Genomic DNA, 27,515 nt, shown 5'->3' on the forward strand with positions numbered 1-27,515 from the left:
GCTGCTGAACATATACGTGTGTTGGCACCTGGGCAAGGCAGGGTGGGTGTGACACGGGAGGCAGGCAGGAGTGCTTCTTGCCCTGGCAGGACTTGTTACACCATCCAGCCCCAGCCTGGGATGTGCCTGCCTGGGCTTGGCTGCAGTCTGCTCCTGGCAGGCTGGAGGTGGGTCCTTGGTGGGTCAGGGGCTGCTCTGGACCCACTGACCAGGTCAGCAGAAGGGCAGGGTGTCCCCTCTCACCAGTCCCTGCCACCACCCACTGCAGTTCCAGAGTTAAACCAAACCACCCTGAGCTGTGCTGCAGCCCAGCCCTCCAGCTGCCCTCCCTGCACACACCATCCTGGCACCAGTGTGATGCCATATGATCACTCCAGGCAGAGATTTGGTTGGAAACTGGCCATTTTTGCTATTATTCCTGCAGAACAGTTAGTTTTGTGCCAGCTCAGCTGCCTGCTCCAGCCCATGGCCATACACCCTGGGGGGTGGGAAGGCAGAGGGGGCACTGGCTGGTGGGAGGGAGCCCCCACCAGAGGTCTGGGTTTGAGTCACCCCACCCAGCTGACAGGATGAGAGGAAATGGCCTCGAGTTGTGCCAGGGGAGGTTTAGATTGGATCTTGGGTAATATTTCTTCCCCAAAGGGTTGTCAGGCCCTGGCCCAGGCTGCCCAGGGCAGGGGTGGAGTCCCCATCCCTGGAGGGATTTTAAAGCCCTGGAGATGGTGCTGAGGGACATGGGGCAGTGGTGGCCTCGGCAGGGCTGGGTTAGTGGCTGGACTTCATGTTCTTAAGGGTCTTGAAGGTGAATGTCAAAACTACGGCTGACAACAAGCCACTAAGCTCTTTGCAGAGCACCTTCATCTTCCTGCTCCACAGAACCAGCTGTCAGGGGTGCAGCTGCCTTTTCCTCCTCCATTCCGGGCTCCTCTTTGTACTCTGCCCCAGATAACTACTTTTATGCAATTATTTAAGCTGTTTGTTCCCTGCCTGTCACCTGGCACTCAAGAACCATACACTATATGGGACAATCAACCATCAATGTCACTCCAAAGAAAACACCAAACCCATCAAAACCCCTTCTTTACAAGAAGATTTACTGAGATTGAAAACTGCTCATGGGTACTTCTGGGAGCTTTGTAGATGGTTTGCAAAGAGCTTCCAGGAGTGAACCCCAGCCCTGGCAAGATAAGCAGCTCATTGCAGTTCAGGGACAGCTGCTCCAGCAAATGCCAACGGGATCACTGGCACCTGCCAGCTTTGCCATAAAGCTGAGGGGCAAGTTCTCCCCAGCTTTAGTCACCTCCAGGGGCTGCCTGCATACGCTGGCACAAGAAGGATGAGCTGAGTGTGACGAGGGGGGACAGTAGGTGCAAAACTATCCCAAGTAGGTTTAGCCATCTGAGCTTCATCCTCTGCAAGCACAGGCTGAGGTTTTTAGCCTGGTCAAGGAAACCTTGTGGCTCTGCTTCATCACGTGCTGCTGCTGGGTGACATTTTAAGGACATTTTAAGGACATTTCAGCAGTTAGAGGGGTTTTTTAGTCACTCTGCCTTAGGCAACTGATAAGAGTTCAGAGGCAACAGAGCTCTGAGCTGTTGTGTGTGTTTGTTTGTTTTTTCTTCTGGTAGGAAAATGAAAATACTTGCATAGGCTTCCTAATGGGCAAGTGGCAGATTGGGACCTGGATCTGTCTCAGCTTTCCTGTACACATGAGTCACAGAGGCTTCAGAGTCCTGCTGTGCTGATCTGCTCAGGGCTGCAAAAGGTATTTTTAGGTTGGTTGGCAACTGTGAGCTGTGCCCAAGCATGGCAAGGGGCTGTGGGACCAGAGGATGAAGCTTTCCATGGGGCTTTGCCACCAGCAGCTGAGCAGGAGGACCCGAGGCAGAGGGCTGAGGAGGAGCCAGCAGCGTGGCCACGGTGTGGCTCCCAGCACAGGGCATTCTGAACCAGAGGGGTGGATTTTGCTCTCTGAAACAAGGGTAGAAAGTAAGATCTCTGCACAGCCACTGAATTATTTATTGAAAAATTTCTCTTGGCAAGGGGCTGGTATGCTGTAGGGATTTTAGATACTTTAAATACCCCTGTTCATGTGCGATTACCGTGCTCTTTCAGTCAGATTGGACCTTCAGGACATTGAGCTCCTTGTTAGTGTTTTTCCCTTTTTAGTGAATGCTTGCAAAGATCTTGTGCCTTGCAAATGCATTTCCTTGAGAATACATGTCTGAGCAGGAGGGAGTGGAGGCCAGTGCCACTCCTCTGGTTGCTTGGAGATTCCCATCCTTTTGTCTGTGCCTCAGGTGCTAGAAGCCAGCAGGTCCCTACACGTGGTGCTGAGCTCTGCCACCAGCTCCATCCCTGGGACACAAGTGTTAATCATCAGTCACCTGGAGCAGGGGGAAATATATGTGTGTGTGTATATATATATATGTATGTATTTTATATATATGACCAAGCACACACAAGCTTTGAGCAACCTGGTCTAGTTGGAGGTGTCCCTGCCCATGGCAGGGGAGTTGGAGCTAGATGGTCTTTAAGATCTCTTCCAACCCAAACCAGTCTGTGCTTCTCTATACATTGATACATGCAGATATATAGCACTATGTATATATGTCATGCTACCAAATCTTTTGGCAGTGTTCTCTCAGACAATTTTTCTGCATCAGGCATTTTTCTGCCTAAAAAATAGTCTCACTTTGGTTGCTGGGACAAATTTATGCCCCAGCCCCAAACACACGCCGAGCCAGTCCCTTCCTTTTGTCCCCGTCCTCTCCCCCCAGTACTCCCAGCTCACACCAAAGCATTGCCCTCTTCCTCGCCCTGAACTTTATTCACCTTCCCCTCCAGCAGATCAAAGAGGCTTGACCCGGATACCAAGCCTGTTTCCATGGCAGATAACTCTGCTGTGCTGCCCCAGGAGGGATGGCATGGGGGGTCGAGCAGGGAGGGACAGCACAGGGACAGTCCCCCATGGCTTTGCTGCTGCCCCATGACTGCTTCCTATGCCCCAGACCCCCAAGTTTGGGGGCACTGAGTCCCCAGCCAGCTCAAAAGCAACTGGAGCTCAAGAGGCTCCTGGACCACTGAAACCTCATTCTTTAATAGTCTTGTTGGAGAGCAGCCAGTTCAACTGACTGGATGGGTCTGATTGCCAAAGGAAGGGGAAAAGGACACTTTTCAGTAGTAAAAATAGTTATAAAAATTATAACTTGCTTTTTATTGCATTTCTTGCTCAGTGTCCACTCCCTGGAGAGCTGCAGCAGCCTCACAGGCCTTGTGTGTCCTTCCCCTTGTGCAAATAGATGTCTGAGAGCAAACACAAACTGCATCCCTCGCCTCTCCCACCTTATGTTGTCTGAGTCCTGGCATAATAGTCCAAAATAAGCAATTTTATCTCTAAATTGTTTCCTTTTTACTTTTTTTCCTCCCCCCCTGTTGTGACTCACTGAGTTAAAGTGAAACCATAGACAATTAGGAATAATGCCTTTGCATACTTTCTTAAATTAAATATACAATAATGATTTGACCCAGCAGAGAATGGTGTAATCTAAGGAAAACACAGTGGTCGTGGTGTGTATGTTGTTGCACTTGGGAGGCAGTTGTTTCCCTCACGGTGGGTAAAACAAAAGCACCTGCCAGTGTTTGGTTTAGGCTGGTTTTGGTGTGGGCAGGGGGCATTTTTTAATGGGAAACAGTTTTGATACTGTCCCAAAAATGAAAGCAGTGATACATCATGTGGGAGTCAGGGGAGTTAATGCCAGTGGGAGAGACATTAAGTGGGGGAAAAGGGCTATAGTCAAACACATCTCTTTAAGGAGCAAAAGCAAGTAAAGTTTAAGAAAGTTTTAAATAGTATTAGCCTCAGCTTGGCCGATAATCACGGTAATTGCTGAATCCCAAGTAGTTGCAGCTGATTAATCCTTAAATGAATGTGAGATGGGTCAGGGCTGCAGGGTCATGGGTACCCGTGCAGCCTGGGCGGGTGTGGGTCATGTCAGGGTGTATTTTGGGTCACTGTTGTAGTGATGTGACACATGGAGGCCAGGAAGAGGAAAGGAGTTCTGCAGAAGTATGTGAGCCAAGTGTCACTTCTCCTGTGCTTTGTTTTGAGGCTCTTTACTGCATTTCTGCACATTGATTCTTTCACAGTTTCCGATAATCTTGGAGCTCGTATTTTGCCTTTGTGTTTCTCCTCCCTTTGCTTCTCCAGCAGTCAGTAGGACTCACAGGTTGTCTGGCCTTTTGGCTCACAGCAGTGCAGCCCTTCCGTGAGGTTCTCAGGAGTGATCTGTCATGTTCGTTGGAGAAGTGTATGGCAGAGGCTGGCTTGATTTTAATTACAGCAGTGATTAGGAATTCAAAGCCTGTGGTCTCCCAAGAAGCTGCTGCCCTGGCCAAGTTAGAAAAAGTCAGTGGTACCTGAGTTGCATTTAATCCTCCCAGGATTGCTGTCCCAGCACAGGCTTGCATGAAGCTTGGAAAAAGGAAAGAAAAATATTATTGGTACTCTGCAAGTAAGACCCAAAATCCCCAGATGGCCTCTGCCTGCACAGTTACAGCAGCCTCTGGGCATGTGTTTTCAGCCACACATTAATCATGGCAATAGCTTTCCTTTAAATTAGCAAGTGGGTTCCTGGGATACAGGCTGAGCAATGCCAGCCAGTTTTCTGTGTCCCTGGGAATTCCGGTGCTCCCTTGGCCTTTGGAAATGGAGACTCTCACGTAGTGACATAGTCACAAGGTTATTTGAATCCTCATCTCAGAGTCATCTGAACCTTGTGTACAGAGCACTGCCAGCCTGTTTTCCTTCTGCAGGGGAAGGGAGGATGGTCCAGACTTTGCTGGGTGCTTCCTTGTGCAAATCTTCTGGCCCTGGCCCCATTTTGGGAAAGCAACTACAAGTGTCTGAGCCCGGGGCCTGCAGTGCTGAATGTGAGAAAACAGCTTGAAGAGCTCAGAAAGCTCACACTGTTTCACTTGAGTGAAATCCCTCTAAATCTGCCTCTCTGGATTGAGATGTTTTAGATCCTGTAAGTTCTGTTTCCTCAGTGAAATGAGTGAGCAGCCAGAGCTGTAGCCAAGGACACGGGGACATTCTGAGCCATCCACCTCCCCTGGCTGCAGTTCCTTGCTGCAGAGAGTTAATTCTCTCAGACATACTGAAAAGCTGCTTATTTGATTTTGGTTTAGTGCTATGAAGTCCAATGTAAATAGCCTCTTTTTTTGTGTGTGTGCTTGAATATAGGGAGAGTAATGAGACCTTTTGCCCAGTTTCCAACTGAAAATGAATTGCCAGCCTCTTCCCTACCCTGCTGTGAATGTGTGGTGGGCAGGAAGATCAAGGCATCCCAAAAGTTCTCTTTCCCAAGCAGGAGCTGACGTAATGGTAGGAAGGATGTGATTGCATGGCTGCACAGGATGGGTACAATTTTAATTGTATTATGCATAGACCAGTAGTTTGGGGCTGTTCCCACACTGATTTATGTCACTAAAACCCCATCGGCTGCACGGGTGCTACAGAATCACTTCCAGAAGGGAAAGATCAAAACCCAATCACACAATAGTGCTGTTTGTAACTGGAAAAATAATGAAATAAGCATTGTGCCCGTGGTGCTGGCTGGTGGGGGGTTCAGAGCCCAGGGGCACTGCCAGCTGCCCAAAGGCTGTCTGCAGGAGCCCTGCTCAGCCCAAGCCCCGGGTGCAGGAGTTAGTGCCGTCCAACCTGGGCAGTCCCTGGCTCCTACCCATCACTCTTCCCTCCTTGCAACCAACCTGCATTTTTTCCTTTCTCAAAACAACTTCCTTCTGTTCCCTCCTTGCATATCTGTTTCTCTTTTCTCTGCCATGGGAATACTTTAGAAATCCAGTGGCAATGTGAAGTGGAAGTGTCACGTGCGTGGATGTTTGTGCCCAGTGCTGCTCGCTCATGGGGAGCACACACTGCAGCAGGGGGGTGGATTCACTGCAGAGAACAGAAATGGGGTAAAACAGCTGGAGAATGGGTGTGTAGGGTGTCCTGCTGCTGCTCCAGAGACTGAGGTGCTTTGCATAGCATGCTCTTGGGTAGGAGGGTGCCAGGGTGTTTTTCCTGCCTGGACCGTGCTGCTCCTCCCAAACACACCTGGGCCCCTTTCCTGGCCACCTTCCCAAGGCAGGTGTGCTGCCTCCAGCAGATCAAGTACAGGCTCATCACGTTGGGATGCAAAAATCAAGATTAACTGTTGCAGAAGCTGAGCTGGGTGAGCTTTGCTGTGCAAAAATGAGAAGTGATCAGAAACGAGGGTCAGGAACTGAAGTTACAGGTCTCAACTTAAATAAGAGGATTTAAAGGCACTGGAAGCATCACTTGGCTGGGTAAGTTCACTCTTGAGAACTTGATCTTGTTCTTAATGTGTATGTTTAGTCTTCATTGAACTTAGATTATTAAGTGAAAGTGTTAAAACATAAGCAGATGAATTTGTGAATCTTCTCCTTACCACTTGCACTTGTACTCAGCTGCTCCAAGGATCCCAGCACACTTGTCACAGAATTGAATGGATTTCTGCTTTCAATTCTGTTTTCTGATATTCTTTGCTATTACTGACATCTCCATCACTGTGGCATCCTCTGGGATGCCCTGCAGTGTACTTCAAATGAGTCACCAACAAGAAGTACTTACATATTTTTTTTTACTGAATCAAGATCCCAGAGATTCCTGGGACAATGGAGTCTGCAAGGATCTTTTAAAGTTCACTATGGAAATGGGCCAACAGCTTCCCTTGAGCAGGGAAAAGGGAGATTCTGTCTTCCAGTCATACTTATTTAATCCAGCTGTTGTGGTGATGAATGAAGGATTTGGGTACCTGTTGCAAGGATATGATCTGCTGTACATCAAAAACGTCAGGTTAGTGGGAAATAAAATCCCAAGGAGGAGTTTAGCAGAATGTGGCAGAAGTGGTCAGAAATAATAAATATACCACGGGCATTTGATAAAGAGAAACATTCTGATTTTTCCCCTGGGAGCAGATGGAAGGAGTGTGATTTAAGTGGTTTCCCTGAATGTCCTGTGTAGGGTCTTGCATCCAACACCTGTTCTTTTTACTGCAACCCTGACTCTCATGATCCTTTTGCTGGTGCTGCCAGCTCTGCTGCTGCTTCACTGTTCCCATGAGCACCTTCCCAGCTTGCTGCTTGGCTGGATACAGAATACTGCTCACAGGCTGATTGATGTTGAGGGAGTCATGGAATCACAGACTGGTTTGGGTCAGAAGGGACCTTGAAGACCATCTAGTTCCAACCCCCCTGCATGGGCAGGGACACCTCCCAGCAGCCCAGGCTGCTCCAAGCCCCATCCAACCTGCCCTTCAACACTGCCAGGGATGGGGCAGCCACAGCTTCCCTGGGCAACCTGGGCCAGTGTCTCACCACCCTCACAGCCAAGAATTTCTTCCTAATATTTCATCTAAATCTCCCCTCTTTCAGCTTAAAAGCATTCCCGCTCATCCCATCACTCCCTGCCATTGTGCAGAGTCCCTCCCCAGCTTTCATGGAGCCCTTCCAGGCACTGAGTTGTTCTCCAGAGTTCAGTGTAACCCATACTCATGGCACGTTGGGTGGCTACCCTTGGTGAGACAGGCTGTTTCTGGGAGCAGACAGTTTGAAGTGGGACTTGCTGCACAAATAGCTAATTCATCAGGAAATGAATAGCTCCCTTGCTGAGCTCACCCACTTTTTGTCATTTGCTAGTAAAAGTGGGGTTGGCAAGCTGCTTTTTTTTATTGCCTGATGGGAAGAAATCAGCACTCTGTCTCAGTTCATGCTGACATCATTGCAGCCACATAGTCAATATTTTATCAGATGTGGAGAATTTTGGAAAGATGCTCAAAGCTCAGGATTAAATTACCCCATGGGTGGGTATTGCCAGGTAACATCACCTGGATGTTGTTTCATTTGCTGTGATCATTGCAACCATTCTTGGAGGGGCTGGTTGTGTTCCTGGAGGGTTTGCATAGTTGGGATCTCTTGGGGGAGCAGAGGTGGCTGTGGGATGTTGGGCTGGCACCAGGACACAGCCAGTAGACCAAGGGATGAGTGGAACAGAGCCCAGAGGAGGGAGATGGCCCCAATCATGGTCTCTGTGCCACTGTCACCACTCCCTGCTGCCCACCACCATGTAGCCTCATAATGGGTGAAGTTAGTTGTTCACTGTGGGTTTTTTTGCTGGTGTAAACTTAAAAACCTCTTCCAGACCCTTGTGTGGTGGGTGCCCCCCTGTTTGCAGGCTGGCCTCTGGAGCTCACTTGGCACGAACAGAGGGAAAGGCTGTGAGAGGGTAAGTCCTGACCTTCAGCCTAACCCAGACACTGTTCCCAGGAGGAAAAAAGCTGGTTAGTGGTGGTGTCAGTGGTGGCATTGTGTGGCATGTCCTGGCCCCTGCCTTGGAGCAGAGCCCCTCCATGAATCATTTGGGAGCTCCGTGAGCTGGAGGGAGGCCAGAGGGCAAGAGGAAAAGGGCTGCCTGGGCTGAAAAGCTTTTTCTTTAAGACCTTGACTGCTGGTAAAGTCATAAATAGAGCTGTGGGGCTTAACAGGAAACCTTAACTGCTTGGATTCCCCCCTGGCAGCATCTGCTTGGCTTGTCCCCAGCAGGGCTAGTAGTTATTGGAAACTCCCCAGCAGGAGCTTCTTGCAGGGCCCTTATGGTAAATATGAGTTACTTAAAATGTTCCTTGTGTACTTGACACCCAAACACAAGCTCCCTGAGGACGGCCCTGCCTTGCACCCCGGGGCTGGCTCCTCTCTCCCATGCCTGTCCCACTGCCTGCCCTCAGCCTTCCCTGCCCTTGCTCCATGAGTCTGGCACAATCCAGGCTTTGTGGAGAGCTGTCCTCCCTGGGGCCACAGCAGAGCGAGGCTGGCAGGGGTCAGGGACTGAGCTGGGGATGGCAGAGTGTCACCATCCTGTGCCATAAAATGTGTCCCCTCTCCTGTCTCCTCCACGCACAGCCCTCCTTATAGAAAAGGAGAGACTTTCTCTTTGCTTTTAGTTTCAGTGCTGTGGGAGCCACGTAGGGTCTGGTGGTGGGGCCAGGGCACCACCAGCAGTCCCCCTGTGTCTGAGGAGCCCAAGCTCCAGCCCTTCTCTTCCCATGCCAGGACTGCACCCTGTGGGAATGCCCGTTGCGCAGTGCCCTGGCACTTCTCCCTCCTGGGATCTGCCAGTTGTCCCCCAGAGTGCCTGGAGGTGTCGTGTCCGCATCCGGCAGGCGCAGGGTGGGGACCCTGCGGTGGTGTCTGCCCAGCCTGATACCCTGACGCTCCCTTATCCCCTCTCTGCAGCCCTTTGTTTCTTCCAGGAAACTTTATAGCCATGAAAGGAGACTTTCCTTGGCTTGAATCACCTGTAATTTACCCTGATGTAGATTATAAGGAACTGAAAGTTGAGAATGTGAAGGCAGAAAGTGGGATTTCGGAGCATGTCTGTGCAGGGTTTTGCACAGAGACGCGCTGGCCTTGTCCCACTCCCTGTGAGCCAAGGGCTTGTGGCTTGAGCTGGAGCTGTGCTGCCCGTCCTGTTCTGGCTATGCTGCCTGTCCTTGCCGTGGGCTGTGGCCACCACACAGCCCTCACCCTGCTGCGGGAAGGCAGAGCAAGCTCTTATCAGCCCTGAAGGTGCAGTTGTAGCTGGATCCCAGAGCCTGTCCCAGCATCTGCCTGCTACAGATAGCTGCAGCTGCATCCCTCAACGTACAGTTGTACTTGGCTGTCCTTTGGGAGTGAGCTGTTTGCTCCTGCTCACCCTTGCAGGGATCACAGAATCCCAGACTGGTTTGGGTCGGAAGGGATCTTAAAGCTCATCTCATTCCAACCCCCTGCATGGGCAGGGACACCTCCCAGCAGCCCAGGTTGCTCCAAGCCCCATCCAACCTGCCCTTCAGCACTGCCAGGGATGGGGCAGCCACAGCTTCCCTGGGCAACCCGGGCCATTCTGTAGAACGTGTCCTCCTCTCTCGTTTCTCTTCCGTAGATGCTGTTCTTGTCAGTTAAGGCTGTCGGGGCTGGCAGCCCCAGGGCCCAGCAGAGCGGCGCGTTTGCGACGGCTGGTGAGGGCCAAGCGCGTCCTGGCCAGCCCCCGCGGACCTGCCCTGACCCCCTGCCTCTTGCAGAGTTTGCCGTTTCGCTGCTGGAGAAGATGCAGGCTCAGGAAATCCTGCGGGGCCTGCGGCTCCCCGAGCTCGATGACCTCAGCCAGTTTTTCCGCAACCTGCCGGCCACGGCCCTGGTGGGCATCGGGGCCTTGGCCGCCGCCGTCGCCTACTGGCTGGCCAGCCGGCCCCGCGCCGTGAAGCCGCCCTGCGACCTGCGGATGCAGTCGGAGGAGGTGGAGGTGAGCCCAGGGGCTGCTGAACAGAGGGGCTGGCTTTCACCCCGTGCCTGGGGATCACCGCAGGGGATGGATGCCAGGAGGTGCTTTTCTTGGGCTCCCCACCCTCACCCTGGAACCCACCGTGTGCCGCGCTGCGCCAGAGGGCACTCCTTCATTCACCTCTTTTTTAATTTACTTTTTGTAAACCAGAACACATTAATTTATTCTAAATTCTCAGTAACACTTTGGTCTTAGCTTTGCTAAAACGTCTACAACTGCAGGTTCTCCCAAACCACGGGAAGGCAACAGCTGATAAGACCAAATCAGCCAGCGCCCCGTGTTTGTGCCCGTCACTGAGTTTGCTGCTGCAAACTTTGTGATAATAAGAAGAAGTAGACCCAAATCCACACTTAGAGGCTGAGGAGTTATTAATTTTCGTGCTTGCAAAAGGTTTTAAAGTTTAATTAAGGTGCTCCGTTTTAAAGAGCAGAAATATTTCTGAAAATTGTTTCCACTTAAATGAAATCTGAATGTGTGCTGAGAATTTTTAAAGCCTTTTGTGATGTCCCTTGTAAAATGTTACTGCCTTTAATTCCTCCTCAAATCTCTGTGGGGAAAAATCGACCATGTCCTGTGGCAACAAGCTGGGCCAAGTGCTCCTCTCTGGGCAGCTGGTTCTCCATGGTCCAGGGGTGGACATCCCACCTCTGCTGTCCCTTTGGGTGCTGGGGCAGGAACACGGTGGTGGCTGCAGAGGCTTCTCCAGCACTCGGGGAAGGTGCTGCTTTCTGGTGTGGGGTCTGCCCATCTCCCACCTGTGGGGTGGTGCTGAGGGCTGTGTCCCATCATGTCCCATCGTGTCACACAGGGCATGGCTGGGGCACGACGGTCGGTGATTGGGGACAGCCCGCAGCTGCTGACACACTACTACGATGACGCCAGGACCATGTACGAGGTCTTCAGGAGGGGATTCAGCATCTCCGGTGAGAGACTGATAATTAGGTTATTATTTGCAACCTGCATTGTTTTGTCTTGAATGCCACTGAATTTTACTGTTCATCTCTTGGTACCACGAGATCTCCTTGCTGCCACCAGCAGACAGCTTAACGCCCTGAGTGGTGCAGCATCAGCAGAGCTCATCATATGCTCTTCGTTTCCAGAGCATTTATGAATGCATTACATGGGGCTGATCCAGGCACAGATCTGTGGAACCCAACACAGCTCTTCCTCCACTGCCGAAGCTGGTGCTTGCTCCTGCTTGGTGCTGCCTTTTCATCCATAACTCCCCATCTTACCTCTCTCTCCACAGCAGGGCAGGGCCAGGGACTCTGCCAAGAGCCCTTAGGAAAGCTGAGCACCATGTATCACTCCATGGCCCTCACCCCACAACTGATGGTACCATCAGAGAGCTCTCACACACTCGTGAGACATCATTTCACACTCCAAAAAGCCACGATGACTCTTCCCTGCTCTGTCATAACTATTTCTGTCTCCAGTGCTTACAATATCCTGCCTCACTGAACACACCAACTTCACTGTCAGGTTACTATTTTTGGTGCCACCAAATTGCAACTATTCCACCCTGCAGGATGGGGGTAAATGACTAACTCAGTAGGTGTATGGAGGGATGAATCTTGTGCAGGTAATTACACTTAGCAAATTAATTGCCCCTCTCAAATATTCCTCCTGTCACATAGTGCTGGGTATTGTCTTACCCTGCTCCAGAGGCTGTGCTAAAAATAGCAGTTTTCTCTTTGAAGTGTTTAAATCAAAAGGCAGCGAAAGCCCTGGGGGCTGGTGTTGGGGATGGAAGCCTGAACAGGCACAAACACTCACACTGCCTCTGGAGAAGTGGCTTTTAATGAGACTGTCTGGGGACAAACTGCTGCTGTTCCCTCTGTAGCTCCAAGAGGAGGACTGAAGCAGGTGTCTGGGAGGTGCCATCAACTGCTCTTCCATCAGCTCCACTCATGGGTTTAACTGGATCAAGCTTGCTGTGAGCTCTGCCCCAGAGTCCGCCCCCAGAACAAGAGATATGCTCTTGGAGGGCTCTGCTGCATCCCCACAGCCTGGCACTGGGCAGCACCTTGTCAGGCCCTGGCACAGGCTACCCAGGGCAGGGGTGGAGTCACCATCCCTGAAGGGATTTAAAAGCTGTGTAGATGGGGTGCTGAGGGACATGGTTTCTATGATGAATCATAGAATCACAGAGTGGTTTAGGTTGGAAAGGACCTTAAACACTATCTAGACCCAAACCCTTGCCAGGGGCAGCGACACCTCCCACCAGCCCAGGTTGCTCCAAGCCCCATCCAACCTGCCCTTCAACACTGCCAGGGATGGGGCAGCCACAGATTCTCTGGGCAACCTGGGTCTGTGTCTCACCACCCTCACAGGAAATAATTTCTTCCTAATATCTTATCTCAATCTCCCCTATTCCAATTTTAAACTGTTCCCCCTCATCCTGTCCCTCCCTGCCCTTGTCCCAAGCCCCTCCCCAGCTTTCCTGGAGCCCCTTCAGGCACTGGAAGGTGCTCTAAGGTCTCCCTGGAGCCTTCTCTTCTCCAGGCTGAACACCCCAACTCTCTCAGCCTGTCTTCACAGGAGAGGTTCTCCAGGTACACTTCTGTGGCTCTGCTTAGTGATGACCTTGACATTGCTGTGAACAGTTGGACTTGATGATCTTTCAGGTCTTTTCCAACCAAAACATGTTATGATTCCTGGCACTGCCCCCATAACTCCATTATCTCTGCTTGTGTCTTCCAGAAAATGGCCCATGCCTGGGGTTCAGGAAGCCCAAGCAGCCCTACCAGTGGCTGTCCTACAAGGAGGTGAGCTGGGCATGGCCCCCTGCAGAGTCCTGCCCAGCACAAGAAGGGGGTTCATTGGTAACATGCATGTGCTGAAGCAGAAGGCTCTTGATTCCCCACTTGGGCATGTCCTGGTGTTACAGAGGTGTGCTGGCTTTTGGGGCCAGCTCAGTGCCATCAGCCTGCTCTTGACAGTGGCACTGACATGCCAAAGCCATGGGATGTTGCCAACTAGAGGTCACCTGCTGGTCAGCAACCAGTGACTTGTGATAATGTAAAAGCCTGGGCTTTCAGAGAGCAAATACAATCACGTGAGAGCCTCCCTGTATAAACTGTCTTCACCTGCTTTGGTATTGCTTATATTCCTCTTCTGCATCTATTTTTTCCTCTCTAAATTCCAGGTGGCTGAAAGAGCAGAAGCTCTGGGTTCAGGGCTGATTCAGCAGGGCTGCAAGCCATCCACAAAGCAGTTCATTGGGGTCTTTGCTCAAAACCGGCCAGAGGTGAGACTTTAAATTCAACTTGATGTTCTGTTAATAATGTTCCTGATTTGTGACCTTGTTGTGTTCTCCAAACTTGCTCTCAAGTGTGTTAAATTTATTCCCACAACCCCCTTCTCACCTTTGTGCTTTGATGTCCTCCTGCAGTGGATAATTTCTGAGCTGGCTTGCTACACCTACTCCATGGTGGTGGTTCCCCTCTATGACACCTTAGGTCCTGGAGCCATTCGTTACATCGTCAACACAGGTAAAAACAAAATTGAAGTCATCTTCTCAGAAACCAGTTTCATTGCTGAGAGCAGTTAATTTTCCTTTGTTTTCCCAGAAGATGGGTGATTTTACTCCTTAAGTGTCTTGAAGCCACTGAGAGAGGTTTCTGGGGAGCTGTGTGTCCCCACGCTGGGTCAGGGCTGCCTCTGCTGCGGTTCCAATGTGTCTGGTTGTGCAGAGCTGTGGATGGGGCTGCTCTGGTTGCAGGAGTTACTCCACTGCCACCCACTCCTCTGCCACTTCATTTTTTGCTCCTTGAATTTTTTTAGCCCACGTGGTGGGCAACTTTAGTATTTTGAACAGAATCCCAGAATAACTGGAGATGTCAGATACAGCTTTGACACCCATCGAGGTTGGCCAAAATGGCAGGTAATTGTTGGGGCTGTTCAGCCTGGAGAAGAGGAGGCTGAGGGGAGACTTCATTGCTCTCTACACTTGTGGTGAGGTGGGTGTTGGCCTCTTCTTCCCAGTGACCAGCAATAGGACAAGAGGAAATCGGGTCAAGTTACACCAGGGGAGGTTCAGATTAGATATTAGGAAGAACTTCTTCACAGTGGACCAGGCTGCCCAGGGAGGTGGTGGAAGCACCATCCCTGAAGGTGTTCAAAAAAGATGTAGACACGGTGATTGGGAGATGGTTTAGTGGTCTTGGGGAGTGTAGGGCTGATGGCTGGACTTGATGGTCTTGAAGGTCTTTTCCAACTTTGATGATTCTATGATTCTAATATTTTAAGAGAAATGTAAGCCCTATCCTAGGGTCTCTGATGTTAGCCTGAAGTGAGTAGCAGAACTGATACCACGTAAGCTATGAGCCAGCAGCCAATCTTGCATTAAAAAAAAAGATTTACAGAAAACAGCTCATTTGGCTGCTTTTCTTCCAGCTGACATTTCCACAGTCATTTGTGACAAACCTGAAAAAGCCAGAACACTCCTCGACCACGTGGAGAGGAGAGAAACACCAGGTCTGAGCTCCATCATCCTGATGGACCCCTTTGAGAAGGAGCTGACAGAGAGAGGGAAGCGCTGTGGGGTTCACATCCAGACCCTGCAGGAGGTGGAGGTAACTTTGCTCTCCCTCTCTTTTTATTACATTTTGTAGTCTCTGTATAAAAGGCAGTAAAATATAGAGGGACTTGTGAACTGTGTGGCAGGTTGAGTGTCTGGAGAACCCAAAAGAGCAGCTTGTAGCTGATGATATTGATGCTCAGTTGCCTCTTAGTGTTATTCTTGTTGATAGGACCCAACATTTCAAACTTTTCTGCTCAAAGATACCAGCTGCTATTTAAGCCTGGGAAGTGAGTTGCTGTTCGAGACACTGTCCTCCTTCATATATGCCTACAGCCTCACACTGGTAGGAGACAGTCTGGATCCAGCTCAACCAACCCAAGGCCTGCTTGAAAACCAAGGGTGGCATTGCAGTTGATGCAAGAAACTTGGGATAGAAAAGATGACTTAAGTGTTAGCCACAAATTCTTCTGCTCTAGCTCACACTCCCCCTCAGGGGTTTGCAGCTGATTGTTAGCAAGTGGGTTACACCACAGGATTGAAAGTGGAAATCATTTTTTTTTGTTCATTCTCTTTCAGGACTGTGGCCGTGAGAGTCACCATGTGCCCGTGGTGAGTGCTGGGCTGATGTTTTCCCCACCTCCTGTTGGTGTCACTGAGGAGGGGGAAGCTCTGCTGGGGGCAGAAGCAGCCATGTGTCTGGGGGCAGGGGAGGAGCCCAGGGACCCTCCATACCATCCACTGGAGATGTGCAGCCCTTGCTTCATACCCCCCACCTGGGACACTTCACTGAGATAGTTGATCTTTGCTGAACATGTTAATGGAACAGTAATTAAGTGCTCTTAAGCTGCACTAATCCCACTGCCAGGGGATGTGTTTGCACCCTTGGCTTCCTGGTGGGGATTCTGGAGCTCAGGAATGCTGCTTGGCAGTATTTCTCTGGGATGTTTTTTGGAAAAGTGTCTGGTTTTCGCTGGCTTCTCGTACCCATGCAAATCTTTCAAAAGCAGCCTTTGATTTTCCAGCCACTGATTTACCCATTGGTGACCCAAAGCCATGCACACATGCAGCAGTGCTGAGAATCCCAAGGTGCTGCTGGCCATGGGAGCAACTGGCAGCTTCAGAAGGTTGTCCCCTCCTGTGCACAACCACACATTCCCAGAACTGATCTGGAAATCAGTAAATTGTGTGGAGTTTTCCCACACACCTACAGGTCTAGATGGTGTCTTTGAAAAGACAAACTGCAAGACACATTCCACCAAAGCCTTCTTACACTCAAATGTGTCCTTAACAGAGCTGGAGCAAAACACAAGGGAGGGACACCTGAAGCAGCCTGATGACCGTGTTTTTAGGAGGGCCTTTTCCATTTGCCAAGGGAAATGAAAGCTTTTTGTGGCAGAGATGAAATACAATTGGTTTGATCTTTAAGTTTGTGCAATGATTACAGTCTGTCATTGACCCTTCTGCATTTGATTGATGTGATTTTCTTATTCTCCTTCTGTATTTCTAGCCTCCTCGACCAGAAGATCTATCAATTGTCTGTTTTACTAGTGGCACTACAGGTAAAAAAAAAAGGCATTTTAATCTTGAAATGTTAGAATAGATTATAAAATTAATTATTAACAACAACTCAATATGTGTAAGCATGTTATTATGCTGATAGGGCAATAATATTTCTATGCATTTCTAATATATAGTGATCTATGTGTACATACATTTCTGTAGCTTTGCAAATTTAAAATAATGGTGTATTTATTCTTCATTTGAATTCCCTGACCTACACTTTGACAGCCCAGCCAGATTTTGCAGTTGTCTGGAAATCTGCCCATGTTTCTGCTTCCCATTTTGCAGTCCTGAAGCACTTGATTGATGAGCACTTATCTTCTGCAGATTTATTTAAAAAAAAAAAAAAAAAAGAATGCAGTTTTCCACACTCTGTATCCCAAGCACACCCGTGTCCCCAGCCCCACTGTGTTCTCTGTATTGTCCCAGCTTGCTGAGTGTTCCCATCAACTTGGTTTGGCCCTGGGGCAGACGTGCTGGGCTCAGGGACAAGCCCGGGCAGCCCACGCTGCTGGATTCCCATCCCAGCTTTTATACTTGCCTGCAGGGAAGGACCATGCTTGAGGGACTGCTGGGCTGGCCCTTCTGTGGTCCCCCCTGCTCTCAGGATTGCCTAAGGCTTGGTCCTACCCTAAGCACCTTCCATTTGGCCTCTGCTGGTGAAGGGAGGCAGAAGATGCCAGTTGACTGCATGGGAAGGGAGCTGCAGGTGCTGCTCATCCTGCAGATCAGGCTGGGCAGGAGGGGACACCTTCATCTTCCACCTCATGGAGAAGACTTGAGCGGCAGATCAGGTAGGTGGCTGCTTTACCCACTTCAAGTAAAAACTCAAAATGTATTAAAAGGCTTTGGTTAATTACCTTCCTTCTGAGTTTTGAGATCTGTGCCCTTCAGAGTGCCCAAGACACAGTGGGCGAGAGGAGCCTGTGGCTCTGCTCCAGCTCAGCAGAGGAAATTCCTGAAAGGAAAAGCTGGAGCCCAGTGCAGGATATGGAGGTCACAGCCCTGTACACTGTGAGTGCTGGCTGGGCAGTGCAGAGTGGCTGGGCACAGCTGGGAATTGGAGGAAACCAGAGGAGCTGTGCCCACAGCCACGCTGGGGCACAGTTTGGTCGTGTGGATTTTAAAGGGAAGAGGAAGTAATTTTTTTTTTTTCCAAGTCCCATTTTGGTTTATATTTTTATTTCTAAATAAGAAATTCTAAATAGAGAAGGGTGTTTTGATTTTCTTTTTTCTTTTCTTTTTTTTTTCCCGTGCAAATGCAATCATGAGCCAGTTTCTGACTTTGTGCTTTTCTTAGGAACATGCCTGAAGTTACAGAACTAGGCCAACCAGGGAGCTCATTTGCTTTCTCCCACCCAGACCCAAGATTGCAAATTCTGCAAATCAGTGCAAATCATCTGTGAACTAAACTCTGGCAGAGCAATGCTTTGTGAACCACCAGCCCATCCTCTGCTGCTGGAGGACTTTGCACTTCACCCTCTGGCTTTTCCAGGGGCTGCAGTAATGCTCTGGTCTGTTTTCCGGGTTGTGTTTTGATGTAAAAGGCCTGGCTTTTTTGTCTAGCCCACGTCAGGGTATTTGCAATCACCAGATTTAGAGTGTTCTTCCAACAGATACATTCATAAGTGCTTTTTCAATTCTGATGAGCTCTAAATATTTTTGTATGGTGTGAAACCAGTGGTCGCTCTAGGGCTTGTAACCTGGAAACTGTAGGATTGGAAACAATTTTAGCTGTTTATTAAAGAAACCCAGAAGCAGACTGTGACCTGTGCTTTTCTTTGATAGGATCCCATGTCCAAATGCCTCCTCTGGCTGAAGGGACAGATGGAGGCTGCTGAGCTCAGATGACAAGACCAGCTTCGTGTTGTACCCAGGAATCATCAGCAGTCATGCGAGGGCCAAAGGCACACGGGTGTCCCCAAACCATCAGCATGCAATCCTTCATCCTCCAGAAAAGCAAACTGTCACCTCCTCAAGGATCCACCTCTAACCAATTGGATAAAAATCACATCCCAGCGGTTTCTCACAGCCTGACAAAGCACATCCCTGACTGCAGAGGCTCTGGGGAGGGAAGTGCCTGCATCTCAAAATGCTGATGGGTCACACCACTGAGTTACTGTTGGAGCTGCTACTTGTAGGCCCCATTGAATAACATGGAAAAGGCTCTTCTGTTGCTTCTGAGAAGAGTCAGAGCAGCTTGGCACCAAGATCAGGACCAACCACCATTCCCAGGTTGTTATCCAACTGGACCATCACCCACCTGTGTCCGTACAGGACACTGGCACAGTGGATTTACAAGGAGATGCAAACTGGAGAGCAGTGGGACAGGTCTGGCATTGATTGTGTGAGAAGAAAAGCAGTATCTCTGCCAACCCTTTCCTCTCAAAGTTGTAGTTCTGGGAAAGGGTTATAGCAAGGGGCACCTGTTCTGCTGGGTCAGCTCTTAAAACAGAAGAACTAGAGAAGGTCAAATTTTACAGGAATTCCCCAGCCCCGAAAGCTGGAGCTTCCACATGGTGGCAATTTGTTCTGGATTTCTCCAGAGGAAGGTTATCCTGGCTCTAAAGCTGCTGCTCTGCTTTGGCACTGTCACCATGACAGCCTGCCCAGGATGCTGTGGGCAGGACCTGGGGGAAGGACCAGGGTGGTCACGCTGCTTCCAGGCATGTCCTGGTGATTTGAGCAGAGGAATTTGCATTACAGCCAGTGGTGGAGTAAGCAAGTCTGGGGTCTCAAGGCATCTGACAAATCATCCAAAAGAAGTCTGAAGAGCTGTGTGAAGGAGCAGGAGCTAGATCTGCTGCTGGTGTAGCCAGAGGATGCAGTTTTGTATTTCCAGACCAGCACTGAGCATGTCCTCTCCACTGGTCTGTGACCTGTTGGCTGCAGAGGGACTTGTGCAAGAACTGCAGAGGCTGAGCACCTGTGTTTAGGTGGAGCAAAACAAAACAACACAACATCAGAGGTTTCTGGGTCACTGGTGTGTTTTTTACAACCAACAACAGTTCATGGAGTTTTCTGGAGGTCTGGATCCACGGGTGCAGCTAGATATGAAAATAGGCATCTCAAAACAAAACGTGCCTGGCTGAGCTGGTGCCTGCCTGCAGGACATGCTGGGACAGGAGCAGTTGTGGTTGGCAAAGATGCCAACCCCAGCTGCACCTCTGAGCTTCAGACCAGGACCAAAACAGCCTCCTCTGCACTGCATTCACCCCCAGCTTTTTGGGATGGAATTATTCCAAGGCACTTGGAACACCAAAAATGGATTTTTCAGTAAAATACATTCAAAATGTCCTGCTTGGGTGCAATAAATGTGTGCAATAATTACTGCTGCTGTTTGAGCCTTCATTTCATTATTTGTGAGGCTGGGTAGAAGAGACATTGGTGAAGCTGGTATGGCACAGGGCTTGGCACCACGGCTCCTGGAATGAAATTCTGGCTGCTTTATGATTTTTGGGAACCTATTGCATTTGTTCTTAACTGGAACAGCATCACAAAGCTCCTGGGGATGTCCCTGTGCCCACCATGCCAAGGGCACCTGGGGCACCTGAGGGTAAAGCTCCTCCCATCTGTTTCTGGGCAGCGTGGCAGGGGCTGCACTGCAGTGGCATGATCAAATTAAAACAGTCTGCTGAAAAACAGGCTGGAGAGAGAGGTTGGCTCTGGGAAATCTTTATTCAAGCTGAGCTACACCTTCTTTTCAGAAATAGACCCCTCGAGGGTGATGAGAAGGGTTTGTGACAGGAGGCCAGGCAGGGTCCTGCGTGCCAGCGCTGCAGGCAGGGCGCTGTGGGTGGGACTGAATCTTGGGATGGGACCAAAACCCTGTATGTTGGTGTATGAACAGATACAACATCCAAAAATGATATGACAGTGTGAAGGGGGGTTCTCAGCTCGGAAAAGAGGGTGAATAACCAAATGCTGACAGCATGGAGCTGCCTGTGGGTGAAGGCTGCCAGCGTAGTGCCCGGGGCTGGGTGATGTGTTGAGGATCTGCCAGCTCCTTGTTCCTGTCCCCAGGGCACCTCTGCTCTGCTGCTGACAGTATTAATAACTTCCCTTAATTGCAGACTTATAAAATCTACTAGTAGCCTAATTTCTCCCATGTTGTACCTGTTCTCTGCATTGTTCAGGTTATCTAGTGGCTCTGTCTCAGTGCTCTCATAAACTGCAGTTGGGCTATTTCTAGTGAAGACTCATTCAGTGTCTCCAGAAGAAATATTCATGTCATGGTGTGTTTGCAGTATCTTTTTACTGAATTTTGAGGATTTCAATAAGTGGTTTTTGTGCATTTCTGCACAGAAATGACTGCAAAGATTAAGTAAGTTTTACAATTCTAAATGAGAAATTAGTATTTTAACCTCTTCTTGTTCACTTGTTTTCTTGTTTAAAGATTTTGGAAATTACTTACTAGCTTATCTTTTAAAATCCCTCTTTGTTTCCTTTCAGGAAACCCCAAAGGTGCTATGCTGACTCACGGGAACGTGGTTGCTGATTTTTCAGGATTTTTGAAAGTGACAGAGGTGAATATCCTGATTTCCAAACTGTTGCAGAGTGTGTGGGTTAAGCTGTGTCCCTGCATGAGCTGGAAATGTGCTCCTGCAGATAGGAGGTGACATTTTTCTTACTCAGAGGGCCAAATCCTATGGAAATGGGAGCAAGCCTGAGCTTACAGCACTGGAGGGCATTCAATACCCTTTCCAGCACTGACTCCCTGGCTCTGTAGGGCACAGAGTGCTTCTGAGGAGCAATGTTGGCTCCTGTAAAACAATTAACTTCTTTGAAAGAATTAGGAGAGCTCTGTGCAGTTGCAACTGATGCTTGAAAAAGAGAACAGGGTCTACTTCTAGGGATGCCCACACAATATCCTCAGGTCTTTGAAAGCTCTCTGCATATAAGGTCTCTGTATAGGAGAACATGTATGTTTTTTCAGGAATGGTTAATTTTACTGATATTAAAGTAGATCTCTGCTTCTGCTATACATATTTTTTAAAAGCCCAGCACTGGCCAGGTGCCTGTATTGTGTTTTATGCAAGGTGTAAACTTGTGTTTACAAACATTATAGGAAGCAGAATTGCTTTAGTGCCACATATTGAGGATTTTATACAGATTGTACCTAATAAATAGAATCTGGGCTTTGGGAGCAACCAGGCAGTTCTGTGAAGTAGTGATGTGCACATGGGATGCACAAGTTGTTGCCTTATACCCCTGATGGTCTTACTGTTGGTGCTGAACACACCTGCAGTCTTGTTACCTGAATCCTTGGACTTTCTGAGATTTCCAGGGGGCTGTTGGTAAAGAAACTTGGCCGAGTCATGAGGGGAGTCCCTCTGACCTCATGTGCTCCATCGTTAGCAGGGTTGTAGTTGCAGGGGTGTGCAGTGGGAGGTGCCAGGGCAATAGGTCCCTGCAGCAGCCCTGGGGCTCTGCAGTGAGGAGCTTTTGCTGGGTTGGGGGCCAGTGAGATGCACCAAGGAAAGCTGATGCGCAGGAGTGTCTGAGTTTCAAAGGGCAGGAACGTTTATTTTGGAAGAGACCTAATTTAGAGGGTACTGAAAGAACTTGGCATCTGCCAGAACTGGCCCACAGAAATAGATTTAGTGTTTGCTGACGGCAGTGGGACCCTTAGATTAATCTCAAAGGTATCAGATTGAGACCCAAGTCTTGTGTAAGTGGTAGTAAATTCCAGAGCCTTGGTCACCAGAGTATTTCTGGAGAGCTTGTAAATGCCTGTAGCTGATCCACAGGACATGGGGAAGGTCTAACCACAATAACAAGTCAAGTGCAAAGTAATTGAAAATAGTGTCAGTGAATACAACAAAAACACCTGCAGCTGAGAATTACTGTAGGTTTGCTGTTCACATACTCTTGTGCCAGTTTGCTTTATTTGATGATCTTTATAAATGGAACTTCTTTTTAAGTGAACCTAGAGCTTTATTATAAGGTTGTTCTCAACTGCCAAGAAGCTGTTTTCATTTTTACTTTTAGTGGGACATCTGTGCCAACTGAAGCATCATTCAGTATCATTTTGGTTCGATTGGAAATCAAATTATTTATTGTCTGGGCACTTAAAGCAGTGCAAACAAAAGTAGCATGACTAGTGATGCTGATAATTTTACATTACTGTGCTTACAGAAAATGAAGCCAGTCTGAAATAATATATAAATAGCTCTGCAGGCCCTAATAGCTTGAGACTGACACATAAAATAATATGAAACAGGATGCTGAACACACCCACGTGATCCATCATGTTTGACTTCACTAGGTAATGGCTGGGAGGGGAGACCCAAATCTGGCTTGGCCAGAGTTAACTCCAATAAAATATTCCCCAAGGAAGAAACTCCTGTGCCTCCATCCACTGCCGTGTCCCAGGTCACAGACTATCCATTCTGCCACAGCACTGGAGATGCAAAGTGGGTATAAACTGTTAATACTGTGAGCTAAAAAATTTTATACCCATTTCCCACTGCCCTTGGTGCAAGTTACTGTGTAATCAAGCTTTCCATTTTTCTAATCCTTAATGTTATGTCAAGCCTTACCCTTGGAAATGCAGGTAGAAAGAAAATGTTCCTTTTGGGGCATGGGTCAGGGAAGGTTCTTGAGGCCTTTTTTAATGTAGCCTGCCAGACAGAATTAAAACCTTGGTAAACTGAAGACTTGGGTCACTTATTGCATAACTTGTTCAGCCTTCTTTTTCCCTGCTGCACCTCTCTTGGGGGCAGTGGTAATGCCCTTGAAATCACATTTTAATCACTTAAAATTATGAGAAACACTAACAGAAGTAATTAATATTTGCAGCTGGAAAAAAAAAAAAAATCATTAGTTTTTCCAACATATTCTGATTCAAAATCAAGGAAGTTGAATTTCAAATTAAGTCTTTTCAACCTGAGGAAAAGACAAAAATCTATAGCTTTCACTCTGGTAACACTGTGAATCTCTGCTGGGCTCTGTGTGATGTGGAAAAATGCTGTGCCTGCTGCCTCCAGGAGGCTCCTGCAGGTCTGCACGCAGCTGAGAGCAAATCCTGCTCTCCGCTCCTGATGGTAGAAAGATGTACAAGGAAAGCTGGGCTCTCTGTCAGGGTGAGCCTCCATCTGCAGCCTGGGCTGCCTGGCTGTGCCTGCAGCATGGAGAGCCCTCTCCATTGCCCTCTGTACATCTCCATCCTCTCTGCTCCTCCTGCTAACCCAGCTCCATCGACGCTGTGGCTTTAACGCTTCCCTTCGTACGCCGCTGCCCTTCTCTCTCGACAGCCTTTGCCCTGTTGCTCCTCTGGTGCCATTTTTCTTTTTTTACTGTTTTATGACTTTCTTGTTGTCTTCCTGTCAGTGTTTCTTTCCTTTCTGTCTCCCATGCCCTTCACCTGCAGAAAGTGATCTTTCCGAGACAGGATGATGTGCTCATCTCCTTCCTGCCTCTGGCTCACATGTTTGAAAGAGTTATCCAGGTAAGAAACCTGCCTGAACTGACAAGGCCTCGTGGGGCTCCTTCTGTTTTTTTTCCAGAGTCAGTGGTCTCCTACTTGTGAGGATGTACACATTTCCTATTTGCCTTTAGCACACATGTTTGAGAGAATGGTACAGGTAAGGTCCTGGTGTCAGTGGAAATTATCTTTTTCCACAAAAACAAACAAACAAACCATTATAAAAATATAAAATGAATAAAACACTAAATAACCAACGATACCTTGTAGCACTAAAAAAAGCTTGTACTCCAGAAGTGCCACATGCATCACACCAGGGCCTGGCCACCAGTCTCAGTGACACGGCCACAAGTCCAGAGCAATTCCAGGAGTTTCCCAAGCTCTCCAGCTCACACTGGTGGCTCCAAGATTGGAAAACAGCCCTTTGCTAATGAGCACAAACTGCTACCTGCATAATTTTGGGGGCAGCTTTCCAAAGCACTCAAGGATCAGGTATCACAGGAGGAAAAAGAATGTTGTGCCATTTTCCACCTCAGCTCAAAATCCTTTTATCACATAAATAACCAGATCCACAAATAAAACTTGTGGACACTAGAAAAGAGGAAACTGGGGCAGGGTGTGACACACAGGATCCTTTCAGCAGGGCAGCCTCAGTGGCATTAACTGGAAGCCAGAGTCCCCTGGGAATAAAGGCAAAGGGAGGTGCTAAGTCCTGCCAGCAGAACTGACTTTTCCCAGCTCTTTTCTGAAAAGACAGGTGATAATTTGGGCTGCAGTCAGAGGAGCCCATCGCATCTGAGAGACTGAACTAAAAACTGATCCAAGATGTGAAGGTTGGCTCTGGATTCAGTTGCAGCCCTGCACTTTCTCAGGGGGGACTGTTCTGGGCTGAAAACACTTTTTGAGTCAGACAAGCATCTGATTAAAAGCCTCCCACTTCTTAGTAAGATCTGTGCCAAGAATAATATCTTCTGCCCTGCTAAAAAACTTGCAAATTGGAAGTGAAAGTCTGTGAAAGATTTGGAGAATTCCAGCCCAGGCCATCTTCACTTATAAGTCTAATTTTAAAAGGCAAGCTGGGCAGTATGCCACCACCATCCAGCCAAACTGCTTAGCCAGCAAGCAAGAATATAATTATTAAAAAGTCATCTGATGGAGGGGGAAGGAATTAGAAACATCTGAAATAACCTGACTCCACAGGACGTTGCCATATTGAAAGGGGCAGCCCTCCAAAAGATGCTCAAGTTTATCCTCCCTGCTAAAAAAGCTCATTAATATGAGGATTTTTTCAGAAAGGGTAAAAAGTAATTTCAAAAGCATTCTGAACAGCAAGCACTGTGCCAGCTTCCCTAGTTTTAGCCAACAGTATTAGTTCCTGGAACTTACAGTTAAACTGAAGCAGATACATCCTTCAAAGCAAAGCGTTTCTAGTTATTTATAATCCCCAGATTTTCTAGCAGTTATTTCTAATTACCAGTGAGCATGCTGATTTTATATATATATATATATATGTGCACTTTTTAATTTTTTTAAATGCTCCTGCAGTGTGAAGCCCAGATTTGGCAGCATGATGTTTGTTAAACCCACATCACATATAAAGTTCCTGTGGTTTCAGTTGATGGAGACAGTCTCCAGGGGGATGACAGAGCAGATTTTTCAGGGTAACACAAAAAGACTCAGGTGTCTTTTAAGGAATTTCCAGTCCACCAAAGGGAGCTGATGTTCTCCAGTCAGTGACTAGTCCCCTGTGGGGTACTGACCACCAGAGCTGCCCTCCAGCTGCCTGCTGGCTCATGGCAGGCAGCCTGCCCTGCCTGATCCCACACACCCAGTGCTATTCCCACCAGAATCAAGCGGCCTCTTTGCTTTCCAAGTATAAAAGTTCTGGATCTGTACTGTCCAGACAAGTAAAGCACCTTTTATGAAGTGGGCTTCTATTTCTGGGATACAGGATCAGGCACTGTATTGCTAACCTAGTCTGTATTGTATTTAAACAAAACTAAAGCATTAACATCTAAAAATCAGCTGCTGCTTAGTATGTTTTACACTGTTTCTTAATATGCATTTCTGTATTGACAGTAGGTACTTGTGCTGCTATGGTAGGTCTGGGCTTCAGAGGAGAAGTCCAGATGCAGAATCCGACCATAACTCGGACTTCTCCATCCCCGTATGCAGGGGATGAAGGGAAATCCCTTCTAAAAGCTTTGATTCCTTGTTCTTCCAGAAACAGTGGCAAATTGGGTGGATGCTGAATTGCCCAGAAAACTGAAAAGTGCCCAGAACTATCCATATATTTCTGTCCAGTGCAAAATCTACATCTATTTCTAAAGCCCCGTTTTTTTGCCTTACTGAGAGTAGAATTTCAGGAAAGGCACTTCTGCACCTGGGAGGGCTGCTCTGCTGTGGGAGTTCAAAGCAGAGAGGTTCCATGTGCTCCTTTTTGTTCCCATCAGTCTGTTGTGTATTGCCACGGGGGACGAGTCGGGTTCTTCCAAGGAGACATCCGGCTGCTGTCCGATGACATGAAGGCCTTGCGTCCCACCATCTTCCCTGTCGTGCCACGGCTGCTAAACAGGATGTATGATAAGGTGAGTTTAATTCTGTTCTTTTGCTAATAATGAAGCTTCTCTACTTTTAGTGCTTATTCAAAAGAATCCCCTTCTTCACAGGGACCTTCTGAGCAGGTTGAACCATTTCTGCAAATACGTTCTGACCCTGTGTACCTGATCCAGCTGCTCCGAGCTGTGTCTTGTGTGTTATGTTGATTTACACAGACTGCAGACGTGGCTCTTGCATGTTAACATAATATTCCTCTGTGTTAGCCTCTTCCCCTGCTCTCACTGAGGTTATTAGAGACATTTCCAAAAGCAAAGGACATTTTAATCACAGAAACACCAGTCAAACCTGAATGCACTAGGACTTTTTTTGCACCCTTCAACCAGTTTTGGAACTTGGATGGCTCTTTCTGGTGACAATGACAGCTGAAAATCAGGAACTGCAAAAAGACTATGAGGATTTAGGCTGTGCAAATGTGGGGCTAGCTTCATGATCTAGAAATCTTTGAAACTGAGATATAGTCCTGAGAGGTATTTAAGACAGATGTGTCTGGTCATCATGTTAAATATGTTTGACCAGCTGGAAATATTTATCCCTCAGACAACTTATTCTCTGAAGATGATCTTAAGCACAAGCTACTGATTTAATTTTTCCCTAAGGTCAGGACTGTTGGATCAAGGGTTCTGGTGTCTCATTAGAGGGATGGGCAGTGGGGGTTGCATCTCATGTGTGGAGATGGTGGTGTCTGATGAAACTTGGGCAAACACAGGCCCCATCACCTCATCAGCCAGCACTGACACCTGGTCTAATATTTAGGTTGCTCGTTCCTAGTTGCTCAGATTGCATGACTCCACTGAACCCCATTGTAGGAATCGTAGAGAAACAGCAGCCATGCAAAGCTAGTCAAAGCTTCCATCAGCATCCTCTTTCCCTGCCCCCCCTGCCCCCCAAAAGGAACGGCACCTGCAGGAGCAAACGCAGTGAAACAAACCACCCCTTTCTTGTTAATCCATTCCCATAGCCCTAGCGTAGACTTACTGAGC

At 48.4% G+C, this 27,515-nt stretch overlaps 1 protein-coding gene across 1 annotated transcript in view; it reads left to right on the forward strand.

Annotated features, from left to right (window-relative positions):
• ACSL6 (acyl-CoA synthetase long chain family member 6) overlaps positions 1-27,515 on the forward strand; it is a 51,660-nt gene that overhangs the window by 12,312 nt on the left and 11,833 nt on the right. The window contains 12 exon segments of the mRNA XM_051631213.1: positions 10,146-10,366; positions 11,214-11,328; positions 13,109-13,173; positions 13,554-13,655; positions 13,800-13,899; positions 14,804-14,982; positions 15,507-15,539; positions 16,438-16,489; positions 20,943-21,016; positions 23,863-23,988; positions 23,990-24,076; positions 26,370-26,504. Of these exon segments, the coding sequence (XP_051487173.1) occupies positions 10,172-10,366; positions 11,214-11,328; positions 13,109-13,173; positions 13,554-13,655; positions 13,800-13,899; positions 14,804-14,982; positions 15,507-15,539; positions 16,438-16,489; positions 20,943-21,016; positions 23,863-23,988; positions 23,990-24,076; positions 26,370-26,504 (1,263 nt within the window). The 5' untranslated portion in view covers positions 10,146-10,171.

This window comes from Apus apus, chromosome 13, assembly GCF_020740795.1.
Source record: "Apus apus isolate bApuApu2 chromosome 13, bApuApu2.pri.cur, whole genome shotgun sequence".
In the NCBI taxonomy this organism is placed as follows: domain Eukaryota; kingdom Metazoa; phylum Chordata; class Aves; order Apodiformes; family Apodidae; genus Apus; species Apus apus.